The following is a 13,494-nucleotide window of genomic DNA, read 5'->3' on the forward strand; positions in this document are numbered from 1 at the left end:
AAAAGGTCAGATCTGTATTGTATAGACTGATGGAAAGAACTTGATGAGCCAGTAGACCAGATAATAGAGAAGAAGGATGAATCTCACAAAGCCTGTCGACAAACAAGAAGACACGTCAAGATCATATTTCACCCCAAATTCAAAAACATGCAGTTCAAATGTTTAGTGGCAGTAAGTAAATCTCTACTGCGCACCAAGGCTGCATTTATTTGATCAGAAATACAGTAAAACAGTGACATATTATTACAATTTATAAGCATTTTCTATATGAATACATGTTAAAGTGTCATTTATTCCTGTGATCAAAGCTGAATTTTCAGCATCATTACTCCAGTCTTCAGTGTCACATGATCCTTCAGAAATCAGTATAATATGATGATTTATTGCTCAAGAAACATTTATGATTATTATCAATGTTGAAAACAGTTGGAATTTTTGTGGAAATTCAGAATTTTTCAGAATTCTGAATAGACAGTTCAAAAGAACAGCATTTATGTGAAATATAAATCTTTTGTAACATTATAAATGTCTTCTTCACTATCATAATAATTAAGCAAATTAATACAGAATTGTAATAGTACAAAATTGGTGCAAAAATATAATTTCTTCTTTAAAGCTCCAGTATGTAACTTTGGTATTTGACCACAAGAGGGCGCAGTTTCCAACAATAACAAAGGCGAAGCTTGATGACGCTATGAAGGAGGTGACGATGGGAGATGTCGTTTTTAATGCGTTTTCACCATCTAGCGATGTATCTAAATGGAATTAATGAATCATGATCACGGATGAGGTAATTTATTCGTTTTTGTATTACCTGTATGTCTGATCGTATTATTTTATGTCATCATAATTAATGAACTGCAAGGAACGTGAAATGTTATGCTATATTATCCCGTTACAACATACAGCTATTGTCAAATGTCAAATGATTTGTTTGGTTAATGTTGTGCAGTTTTACGTTTTTATGGTTAATGCCGTGTTGTTTAACGTGTTCAAACCAATATCTAAAAGTAAATTTGAACGAACATTTGCAAGTAATGACTAAATATATTTTTTTAACAACATATCCGATTGTATTTAATTGTACTGCCATAATCTCGGTCACCACACGTGATAAAAAGCCTTACCGAAGTACAAAGAGCAATATAACTTTGTTTATAAGTGCTATTATTGACAGTTGCATGTCTTACCTGTCTATCAATACACTCGCGAGAGCAGAGTCTCGGTCAAGTCCAAGATTGACGCGCAGCTCTCTCCATCTCGAAAACGCCTGGCCGATATTTATCCGGGTTTTATTCCTCCGTTTGTCACACAGTCCGTGACTCCGCGAGTATCCGAATATGGACGCTTTCGTTTTGTTGGCACTTCAATACTTGCCAAAGAGTAATCGTGATCCATAACAGCTATAACCATACAGTCTATGGCTTTAACGCTTTAACCACCACTTCCGCACATGTGATATTCCGGTGTGGTGGGTCATATTTTTTATTTTAGTCTTTTTTTATTCTTTGTCAGATGTCTTTATTGTTTATTGTGATAAGAAAAAAAAACTCAATAAAGTTGTTGTAAAAAAAAAAAAAAAAAAAAAAAAAATCCGGAAAAAAAGGATAGAGCGGACATTGCGTCACTGAGGCGCGACATTTTTTTTCCGGGACGGCCAGTTATTTAAAATCGGAATTTCTCTGAAATAAAAAATCTTTGGAGACTTTTGAGATATTGTAAGTACACAACTGGAGGAAATATATCACACTGTGCAAGTTATTTTCGGAAATTTTGTTACAAAATTCCTACATATTGGAGCTTTAACTTGATTATGATGCATGTGACCAAAACATTTAATGGTAAATAATTCGCTTTTTTTTAGATTTAATTTACGATGCAGTAAGTATTAAAAACAGATTATGCTGTGGTTTAATTAAAACAGCCATCTATCATCTGCTGTACCTTTATTCATTTAGTAGACGTTTTTATCCAAAATGACTTGCAAATGAGGAACAAGAATGTATTCACCCTGAAGCAACATGCAGTAACATGAGAAGCGTTTCCTTATAGTTTCAAAATGACTTCGAGAAGTACAGACGTGTGATGGTGAAACAGTAGAGCAGGGTTTAGTGCAGATTTCATTAGACTGTGCAAAGGAGGAAGTTTTCTGTAAAGACGTGAAGTGTTTATGGTTTTATAAATGCGTTTTCCCCTTTGTTTTGTAAGTCTTTGTTTTGTGATGTATTGCCGTTGTTTGATGGTGGTGACTGTAAAATTTCTGAGTAATCAGCCCAGAAAGTATTATTATGATCATGATGAATGTGCTTGAAGAGTTGATGCTTCTTGAAGATTAAGAGAGAGATCTGGAAATATCATTCCTCCACCGAAGTGAATGTGAAATCTGTAACTGAAATGCATGACCATAACCCAGAGGTATACCACAGTTAACTGATACATTACGGATGAAAATAACTGCAAACATCTTTTAGATCTATGAAAACTACAGCGGCAAACAGTTTAGAAATGTGCCTGGAAGTGATCATTCCTGCTTCTCCTGGACTGATAATCATCATGTCAAATGTAAACAGAACCAATGTAGTCATCAGCTGATTTGCAAATAAACCAATGAGAGCAATGAACATCCGTGACTGGTCGATCAGAGGATATTATGTGTTTAATATGCATATGACACTGTGAGGTCAGAGGTTTATGAACAAATTTATGCAGTGAAGATCTTTTTAACCTATAAAGCCTAACATGTCACTGATATTTATGAAGTAAACATAAGAGAAACTTTGATATTTTTAGTAATATTTCAAGATGAACACTTACTGGACTGAAGCAACTAGGATTACTTGATTATCCAGATTCCAGACATCATTTTATATCATGAGTCTCAAATATGATTATCAGGCTTTTGAGGAAGGTTTATTTGTTCATCTCTCAATCATCAATGGTTTGCATTGCATTATATGTTTTAAAACTACAGAGCATTGGTATTTATATGCATTTTATGACACATTACTTAGGAAGCAACACTGTTGACCTATTTTTAAGGCAATAGTTGTGCAGGCTTGGCATTTTATCTTTGACTGAGATTTGTCTCTGACCTCTGACAGTGACCTGAGAAGACCTAATTTACTGTTAGGGCCTTTACAATTTAAATTAAGCATTTAAATTAAGTATAGAAGGAACCAAATTTGTTCTTTTTCTGGTGAAAACGTGTTGCTTGCAGATGCAAAACCCACAAGCACAATGTTGGAAGGGGTTCAGGTGACGATCATGCACGGAGATACATGGAACATCTTGCACAAACATGTTGAAGTCTGACGAGTCAAATCCTGTGTTCATTAGATGGACTGAATAGATTAGAGTTTTCAACCCATGCAATACTGATGCAACATAACACACAGTAAATAACCATTAAGTTCATGCATGGTCCTCTCCATAAATATTGCACAAAATAGAACCTGAAACCTTTTAAACACTATGTTTTTCTTCAAATATTCAGTGAAAGCAGGTGCTTAGCCACTAGATGAGGTGCTTCTTATTTTATGTTTATTTTATATGAGGTATGCAATTAAAAATAATGTGATTGTGACAAACATCAAGATTAAACAGACAACAATTCTAAAATAAATAAATAAATAAAAAGGGGAAATGGTTAATGTTATGTTATAATAGGTTATTTAACAATCTCTCTCTCTCTCTCTCTCTCTCTCTCTCTCTCTCTCTCTCTCTCTCTCTCTCTCTCTCTCTCTCTCTCTCTCTCTCTCTCTCTCTCACACACACACACACACACACATTTGTGTCCATCTAATGCATTAAAAAAAATCATGATAATACCAAAGTGTACCATGGAATTTATGAAAAGGACCTAATATTTTAAAACATAGGCCTACATAATTTTACAAAATGACATTTTAATTAGAAATTATGCAGAATGGAATATTTTGTTTACAAGAGATAACTACCATGATATTTTCATCTCAAGCATAAGCTTCACAGGAAGAAGAAGAAGAAAAAACAAACAAACATGGAAGTCAGTGGGGCCCAGCAACTGTTTGGTTACCAACATTCTTCAAAATATCTTCTTTTTAAGAAGAATGAAATTCATTCAGAATTTTCATTTTTGAGTGAACTATCCCTTTAAGTAATCTAACTTGAAGAAGCGCCATATTACAGTATTTACGGTAGTCAGTCAGCAACTGTTGCTCATTCCGCCGCATTTCGCGTAATTTCTCTTCAGAGGGACAAAGCATACATCTTCTTTGCATGATCATACATCTTTATCGCGAAAAATATATATTTTTTTTTAATTTTGTGAAGTCAATCGAGTCTCTTTTATTTTGAAATATATGGATAAGCTATTGAGTTACTACGACGAAGGCTTGAGTCTACATATTCATTTTACGAGCTTCGCCATTGGAAGGCAAGAACATAACGTCAGCCTTTAAAAATAAATATTCATGACCAATGACCGAGGATAACGCGGAACTACTTAATATTCATGAGCTCAGCCTTTACCGTAGTGGGGAAGAGATGACATATCACATGATTATAAACACATGATCAGAGAATCAGTTCCACTTCAAGATGGCTTTAGGCTGTAATAGTTTAGAGAGATATCCAGCTGCTGTAGTGATAGTTTTAGCGTGTGTTTTCCTCGCCCCGAGCGCTGCTCACCACAGAAGCTCGCGCAGAAATGAAGCTCTGCTGCACGTGAAGTCTGATGTGCACGAGCAGTGGTTCACTCAGAGGCTGGATCACTTCAACGGCGCGGAGACTCGAGTCTGGAAACAGGTAACGTTACTTCAGTGCATGACACTGAGAGACACTCACTGAAACACTGATGCGAGTGATACATGCTCCATGACTTCAGAGAACACCATGGTATTATCCTTCAGAAATCATTCAAATATGCTGATTTTGTGCTCAATAAACATGTCTGATTATGTTGAAAACAATTGTGCTGCTTCATATTTTTGTGGAAATCGCTTGTGCATTTTCTTTCAGGATTCTCTGATGTGTAGACAATCCAAAAGAACAGCATTTATTTAAAATCTTTTGTAATGTTATAAATGTCTTCTTTACTGTTACTTTTGATAAATTGAATGCATCCTTCCTGAATATATATATATATATATATATATTTTTTTTTTAAATCTTACTTACCCCAAACTTTGCAATGGTAGTATATCAAGGTTTCCACAAAAATATGAACTGTTTTCAACATTAATAATAATCAGAAATGTTTCTTGTGCAGTAAATCATCATATTAGAATGATTTCTGAAGGATCATGTGACGCTGAAGACTGGAGTAATGATGCTGAAAATTCAGCTTTGATCACAGGAATAAATAATGTTTTAGCATATATTCACATAGAAAACAGTTATTTTAAATTGTAAAAAATATTTCACAATATTACAGTGTATACTGTATTTTTGCTCAAATAAATTAAGCCTTGGTGAGCAGAAGAGACTTCTTTCAGAGACAATAAAAAATCATAATGATTCCAAACTTGTGACGTGTGTGAGTGTGTGTGTGTGTGTGTGTGTGTGTAGGTTTGTATTACATTGTGGACCAAATGATGTTTGTTTGAAAATGTAAAAATGCAGAAAGTTTTGTGTGATGGGTAGGTTTAGGGGTCGGTTGGTGTGTGTGTGTGTGTGTGTGTGTGTGTGTGTGTGTGTGTGTGTGTGTGTGTGTGTGCGCAAAAGCACTGATTTTGGCAGTTCCTTTGACACTAAAGGTTCTAATAAACCTTAAACTAAACAAGCCTTTCGCTCCTGCAGAGATACTTTGTGAATGAGAGTTTCTATAGAGCCGGTGGTCCGGTGTTCCTGATGATCGGGGGGGAAGGTCCGGCTAATCCCGCCTGGATGCAGTACGGATCCTGGCTGCTTTACGCACAGAAGCTGGGAGCCTTGTGTTTATTACTGGAGCACCGCTTCTACGGGAAGAGTCAACCGACCGAGTGAGTGGAAGAACAACACTGGGTTATCAACACTAGATGGCACTACAAGTCAATGACACACTGCTGTTCTATCTATCTATCTATCTATCTATCTATCTATCTATCTATCTATCTATCTATCTATCTATCTATCTATCTATCTATCTATCTATCTATCTATCTATCTATCTATCATCCATCTTATTCTATCTATCTATCTATCTATCTATCTATCTATCTATCTATCTATCTATCTATCTATCTATCTATCATCCATCTTATTCTATCTATCTATCTATCTATCTATCTATCTATCTATCTATCTATCTATCTATCTATCTATCTATCTATCTATCTATCATCCATCTTATTCTATCTATCTATCTATCTATCTATCTATCTATCTATCTATCTATCTATCTATCTATCTATCTATCTATCATCCATCTTATTCTATCTATCATCCATCCATCCATCCATCCATCCATCCATCCATCCATCCATCCATCTATCCATCTATCCATCTATCCATCTTATTCTATCTATCTATCTATCTATCTATCTATCTATCTATCTATCTATCTATCTATCTGTCTATCTATCTATCTATCTATCTATCTATCTATCTATCCATCTTATTCTATCTATCTATCTATCTATCTATCTATCTATCATCCATCTTATTCTATCTACTGTATCTATCTATCTATCATCCATCTTATTCAATCTATCTATCTATCTATCTATCATCCATCTTATTCTATCTATCATCCATCTTTATCTATCTATCTATCTATCTTATTTTATCTATCTATCTTATTTTATTGATCTATATATCTACCCATCATCCATCCATCCATCTTATTTTATCTATCCATCCATCTTATTTCATCCATCCATCCATCCATCCATCTTATTTTATCCATCCATCCATCTATCTTATTTTATCTATCTACCTATCCATCCATCAATCCATTTATCCATCTTATTTCATCCATCCATCCATCCATCCATCCATCCATCCATCCATCCATCCATCCATCCATCCATCCATCCATCCATCCATCCATCCATCCATCCATCCATCCATCCATCCATCCATCCAGATGTTAAACTCCCCTCAGTAACTGATAGATTGTGTGTTGTGTGTTGTCAGGGATCTGAGCGCAGTGAATCTGCGTTTCCTCAGTAGTCGTCAGGCTCTGGCCGATCTCGCTCACTTCCGCTCGGTCACTGCTGCCACGCGAGGCCTGACCAACAGCAAGTGGGTTGCGTTCGGGGGCTCCTACCCAGGATCCCTTGCTGCCTGGTTCCGCCTGAAGTACCCGCACCTGGTCCACGCCTCTGTGGCGACCAGCGCACCCGTCCACGCCACCGTCAACTTCCCAGGTGAGCACTCTGAGGAGAAAGCAGTCGATGACAGTCATTCAACATGACATCATCATTAATACATGCTCCTGGTCTTATTGTGCATGTTTTATTAGCGCACTAAAGAAAGAGGTTTGTTTCATATCTTACTCCGCTTCCTGAAACTATTTTCCTTTTGGCTTTCCAACCATCTGTCATATAGAGATGCTTTTCACCATTCTGTCAATTATTGATGGACAAAATTGAGAAAAACAATGTCTAAATTCCCACTCTACAACGTTTCTTGTTCAATGTCCTGGTTTTACTCAGAAGTTCTGCAACTAAAATGAATCAATTTAGTAATTTTCTGAGTAATATTGTGAAATATTATTACAATTTAAAATAACTGTTTTCTATGGCAGTATATGTTAAAATGTAATTTATTCCTGTGATCAAAGCTGAAATTTCAGCATCATTACTCCAGTCTTCAGTGTCACATGATCCTTCAGAAATCAGTCTAATATGATGATTTGATGCTCAAGAAACTTTTCTGATTATTATCAGTGATGAAAACGGTTGTGCTGCTTCATATTTCTGTGGAAACCTTGATCAAGTTTTTCAGGGTTCTAAATAGAATGTTCAAAAGAACAGCATTTATTTGAAATATAATCTTTTGTAACATTATAAATGTCTCAACTGTCACTTTTGATCAATTTAATGCATCCTTGCTGAATAAAACTATGAATTTCTTTCCAAAAAGTTCAATATTTTAAATTTAGTTAAATTTAGTTTTTTAGTTAAGTTTTTGTCCATTTTTTTCTTGTCTCTATCATTTCTTTTTGTCTTGTTTTCAGTCTGCTTTTCTCATCTTATTAGCTTTTTCCCTCCGTCCCTGCGAACAGCTGTGTGTCACCACAACATCGGAAAAACTTTGAACAGAGACCTTTCCCTGACCTACAGCTACACACACACACACACACAAACACACACATTAATCAGCAGTCGGTCTGAGAGAGTGTTTATTATGTCTGTTGGGTCATATTTAAAACAACGCCTCCGTACAGACATTGACATTAAATATAAATCGAGGGTTAATTATGTGTGTCCAGTGCGGAGAGACCAGACGCATGTGTTTTGCCTGTGAGGAGAATCCCAAACCTCTCCGTCTGTGTGGTTCGATGACGGTGGATGACTCCATGTCTGTCACACTCCATGTCTGTCACACTCCATGATTGTGGTCTGTCCTGCGGTGGAGCTTCGGCTCAAGTGTGGCATCGCTCTTCAAGATAGTGATGTCGCTCTGACCGCTTTCACAGAGCTCTTCATTGTAAGCCGCTCTTAGATTACTCCAGCGCCAGAACAATAGCCTCTCATATTGTGTCCTCTCGTCTCGTCATCTCATCTCTCGTTGTGTAGTTGGAGAGCGTGTGCTTTTTTTTTCTTTTTTTAGTTTGCACATGCATGATGATGTTGACGGTGGTTTCATCGGGACTGCTCTCATTTATCACTCTGAAATAGGAGAGAAGGGATTAAGATCTCATGCATATCTCAAACTAAATACCTCAAAGTAAATTCTAAATATCTTTCAAACATGCAATAGCATCATATCGTCACCTTCCTAAAATAATCGCCTAAGAAATTTTTTCAGGTTTCTCAGAAAACTGAACCTAACTTCAGAGGCCGAGTAGACTTTCGTTCTTCTTGATGCAGCTTCCATCTTGAAAAGCTTGTAAAATTGCCCAAGTCTCATTGTCTTTTGACTTAGGCAAAATAAAACGGCCTAAGTCACACTCTTGACATAGGCCATTACACTACAGGGGTAGAATTGCATGATCTGTTCAACTGAGGATGTGGGTGATTTTACCAGAGGTGGCCAGCATCATGAGGAGACGACTTATGCAAAAAAATCATTTTTGTCAAAAAATGACTTGGGCAATTATTTTAGGAAGGTGACGATATTGGAGCTTCTGCTTTCACACCGCCGTTTGGTTTGCAACATTACTATTACTTTTAGACTAAAGGCCAGTTCACACCAAGAACAATCACAATAGCGATAACTATATTAACGTCAAACCAGCGGACGATATCGTTCTGTTTATTCTGCAGTTTTATCGTCTGCCACTTTAAATGCACAAGCTCTTTAAAGCAGGATGGATTCTGATTGGCTGTCAATGTTTTTATCAGTTTTTACGGCACCGAGAAACCGTAAAAAAGTTGTTGAATCACTTTCAAAAAAATTTTTCCAGCTGATGAACAATAAAAACATTGACAGCCAATCAGAATCCATCCTGCTTTAAAGAGCTCGAGCATTTTTAGCAATAAAACTACAGAATAAACAGAACGATATCGTCCGCTGGTGTGGCTCTAATATTGTTATCGTTATTGTGATCGTTCTTGTGCCTCTAGTCTAAAAATAATAATAATGTTGCAAACCAAATGGCTGTATAAAAGTAGCAGCTTCAATATGTATAATATGATCAAGATTCTCTGACGATTCTGAACAGACATCTAAACAAATATCATGTAATTTACCAGAGGTTCTCACAAATTGTTCATTGTTGCAGTCCATTTAAAATGTTAAAATAAATCGGGTTGAGTGAATGATTCAATGACTCACTCATAAATTCTTCACTTGTTTCAGCGTATTGAACGAATCTCTTGAATGAACAATTCAATGACAAATACTGTTTTAAACAGTCACTTGTCGCCACCTACTGGTGTAACGATGTAATCGATATAATCATTATGTGAAGTGTCAAGTTACTTTCAATAGCTGATTAACTCTGCTTGATCACTACTATATGCATCAGTGTTTATATCCCAACTATGAACTTTTATCTCAGAACTTCCGTGATAATATGAATATTTGTAACACAGAAATAACGATACTGTTTGTGAAGCCGTTTCAAGCATTCACACGAGTCAAATCGAACATTAGAATATTGTTGAGTAATGGCTGTTGTGTAATTTTCTTCTGTGTTTGCAGAATATTTAGAGGTGGTGTGGCGATCGCTGGCGGCGGAGAACCCAGACTGCCCCCTATTGGTGAAGAAAGCATCGGACACACTGGTTGATCGGCTCAAAGACCCGAAAACATATGACAACATCACAAAGGACTTCGGGTATCACACACGCACACTTTTAAAAAGAAATGAATGCTTTTATTCAGCATGGATGCATCAAATTGATCAAAAGTGACAGTGAAGACATTTATAATGTTACAAGAAAAATTATATTACAAATAAATCTAGTCCTTTTAAACTTTCTATATATCAATGGATCCTGATTAAAATGTATCATGGTTTGCACAAAAATATAAAGCAAAAAAAAAACTTTTTTAAACATGTTTTTTCAGCACATAATAATCATATTATACTGATTTCTGAAGGATCGTGTGACACTGAAGTAATGATGCTGAAAATTCAGCTTTACCATCAGAGGAATACATAACACTTTACAATATATTCACATAGGCAGTGTATAGTGTGAGAAGTGCAATTTTAACTGCTTTTCAATTGAGATTTAATTTAACAGACAACATAAAATGGAATTCATAATGCATTTATGTTAAAAAAGCGACATTACTAAGTGAAACCGAATATTTAGCTGTAAATAATTCTTGCCGGGGCTTGATTTTTATTTAATTTTATTGTATTCATTTATCAGGATCTGATGGAAAGTTGGCTATGATGTTATTGGATAATATTCACCCCTGCCAACATGTCTTTAATTGCGTCAGAAGGAGAAACACAGTCATGTTTGAGGTGGAGCGAGTTACATCATTCAGTATACTCACTATATTTTTAGTTTATTATAGGGTACTTATTTTAATTTCACCTTGACTTAAAAATACATTTTGAAAGGATGCATCTATTTAAACTACCAGAGTGTGGGATTATATAGGTTTGGCATAGGAACATGAGACTATGTCTAATACATGTGTGTTTTGGAAGGACTGAAAAGGCCTTTCTGTTGCAGTTGCTGGACTGTGACTATCCTGGTTTCAGTGTCCTTCTTAGTTCCGTTCGACTTGTGATCTGTGTGTGTGTGTGTGTGTGTGTGTGTCGGGATTGTGAGGTCCTGGAATGCCGTCTGTGCTCCGTGGCTCAGATATGGACCAGGGTCAGTCGTCTCAGCACGACACACACAAAGAAAACACTCAATCTGAAACATCCTTCATCTCTCTCTTCCTTCCTGCAGACTTTCTGCTGTCATGATTCTGGCTTTGTAAGGAATGTAATACAAGTGTGTGTACTGCACTAGAAGTGTGCAATGGTAAATGAGAATTTTTATAGTGAATAATAAATAAAAAAACATTATTTTTATTTTAATTAAGCATCTTTTTCTACTTTTCATCCACTTTTTTTGTGGAAAAATAATGATAAATAGGTCAAAATAACAGAATTTATTTGAAATATAATTTTTTGTGACATTCTAAATGTCTTTACTGTCACTTTTGGTCTGTTTGATGCATCCTTGCTGAATAAAAGTATTGATTTTGAACGATAGTGTATATAAAAATAAATTGATATTAAGTCAAATAACTTGTAAAGTATTTGTATATCATGGTAGTATTTGTTGGACTGCATTTAAATAAAATAATGATTTAACTAAAAACATCTGGATGCATTATGATAATGAGGATTTTAGAGAAAATGTCACGATGCAAAACCTCTTAATGTTCCATTATTTTCTTTATATTGGGGATGATGTGCGACGTGTTTTCGTGTGATTCACACACACACAATGATCTAACACTTTTCCCAACATATACAAACTCTTTCCTGTTCTGCTCGGCCTTGCAGGATGCCAGATTTGATGATGTCATCGAGTGTGTGTGCGGAGTCTTGTGGTTCAGTGTTTTAAGTGGAGAAGAGAGTGTTTCTCCGCAAATTATCTAGTGTGTATCGTCAGCATGAACGCATTTCTCTGTGTCTCAGGTTGTGCTCTAAGCTCCAGATCCAGTCCAAGATGGATTCTGCGAATCTCCTGGAGTCTTTGGCTGGGAATTTCATGGATGTGGTGCAATACAACGAGGACAACCGCGGCTTTGAGGTGTGTGAGTTAGAGACGATGGACCGGGTCCATGTTGTCCGCCACGCCACATTATGACCACAGGCACAAAAATGAAATGGTTAGAGTTCATGAAGACTCTGCACTGAAGGCATTACTCGGGTCAGAAAAGGTCGAGTCAGAAACAAGATTAGTCATTTGTTGGAGAGTGTGTGTATGAGACAGATAAGAGGCTGGATACTGTCTGGTCAGATTACCAATAAACCACAGGAGCTTTTAGAGGTGCAGGATTGAGTTTCAGAGAGAGAGAGAGAGAGAAACAACAACCGTGTTTCTAATGGGAAATGTTTGGATTGTTGATGTCGTTTTATTCTTACGTGTCGCTTGTGATTATAAAATGAGCTACATTTATATTACATATAAAAATCCTGCATCCCTGTTTGCATACGTCTGCTCCTGATGACAGGGAAGTGCATACTTCTATAAGAAAGTAGGCCTTTATTAGCACATACCAATTATGCTACAAAAAATGATTTTCAATAGTTTTTGTTAATTATTTGTTTTTTGACTCGCTTGTTTTACATTATGGAATCTAACATTTCTTTTTAAAAATTCTAATTTCAAAATAGTCACTTCTGTAAAAAATAAATGTTTATTGTAAAAAATAAAATCATGCTCTGGTAAATCATAATTATGATAAAAAGGAAACTATGATTTAAAAAGTCGAAATTATGACAAAGTCATGTTATGATTTCGACTGTCAATTTTGACTCATGCTATAACTTCGACTTTGTATGTCATTTTGATTTAGATTTTTTTTAATCTCATAATTTCGACTTTTTAAATCATGTTATTCATAATTTTAACTTAGTATGTCATCATTTCAGATTTATAAAACATGTTAATCATATTTAAATTTTGTATTTCATCAATTTTTTACTTTTAAATCTCAATTTTGACTTTTAAATCTCATAAATTTGATTTAATGTCATAATTTTGAATTTGTAATGCATGTCAAACATAATTTTGATTTAGTAAGCCATTATACCGACTTTTAAAAAATAATTTTAAGTTTTTAAGTCATAATTTCGATTTAGTATGTCATAATTTTGATTTATGCTATAATTTTGACATGGTATGCCAGAATTTTGAATTATAAATGTCATTATAATTTCGACTTTTCATCTTGTTATGA

At 35.4% G+C, this 13,494-nt stretch overlaps 1 protein-coding gene across 1 annotated transcript in view; it reads left to right on the forward strand.

The window, feature by feature from the left end:
- Positions 1-4,185: 4,185 nt before the first annotated feature.
- prss59 (serine protease 59, putative) overlaps positions 4,186-13,494 on the forward strand; it is a 16,515-nt gene continuing 7,206 nt past the window's right edge. The window contains exons 1-5 of the mRNA XM_079886798.1: positions 4,186-4,785; positions 5,779-5,960; positions 7,096-7,328; positions 10,273-10,408; positions 12,227-12,341. Coding sequence (XP_079742924.1) covers positions 4,579-4,785; positions 5,779-5,960; positions 7,096-7,328; positions 10,273-10,408; positions 12,227-12,341 — 873 coding nt within the window. The 5' untranslated portion in view covers positions 4,186-4,578. The remainder of the gene's footprint in view (positions 4,786-5,778; positions 5,961-7,095; positions 7,329-10,272; positions 10,409-12,226; positions 12,342-13,494) is intronic.

Source organism: Squalius cephalus (genome assembly GCF_949319135.1).
Source record: "Squalius cephalus genome assembly, chromosome: 11".
NCBI lineage: Eukaryota > Metazoa > Chordata > Actinopteri > Cypriniformes > Leuciscidae > Squalius > Squalius cephalus.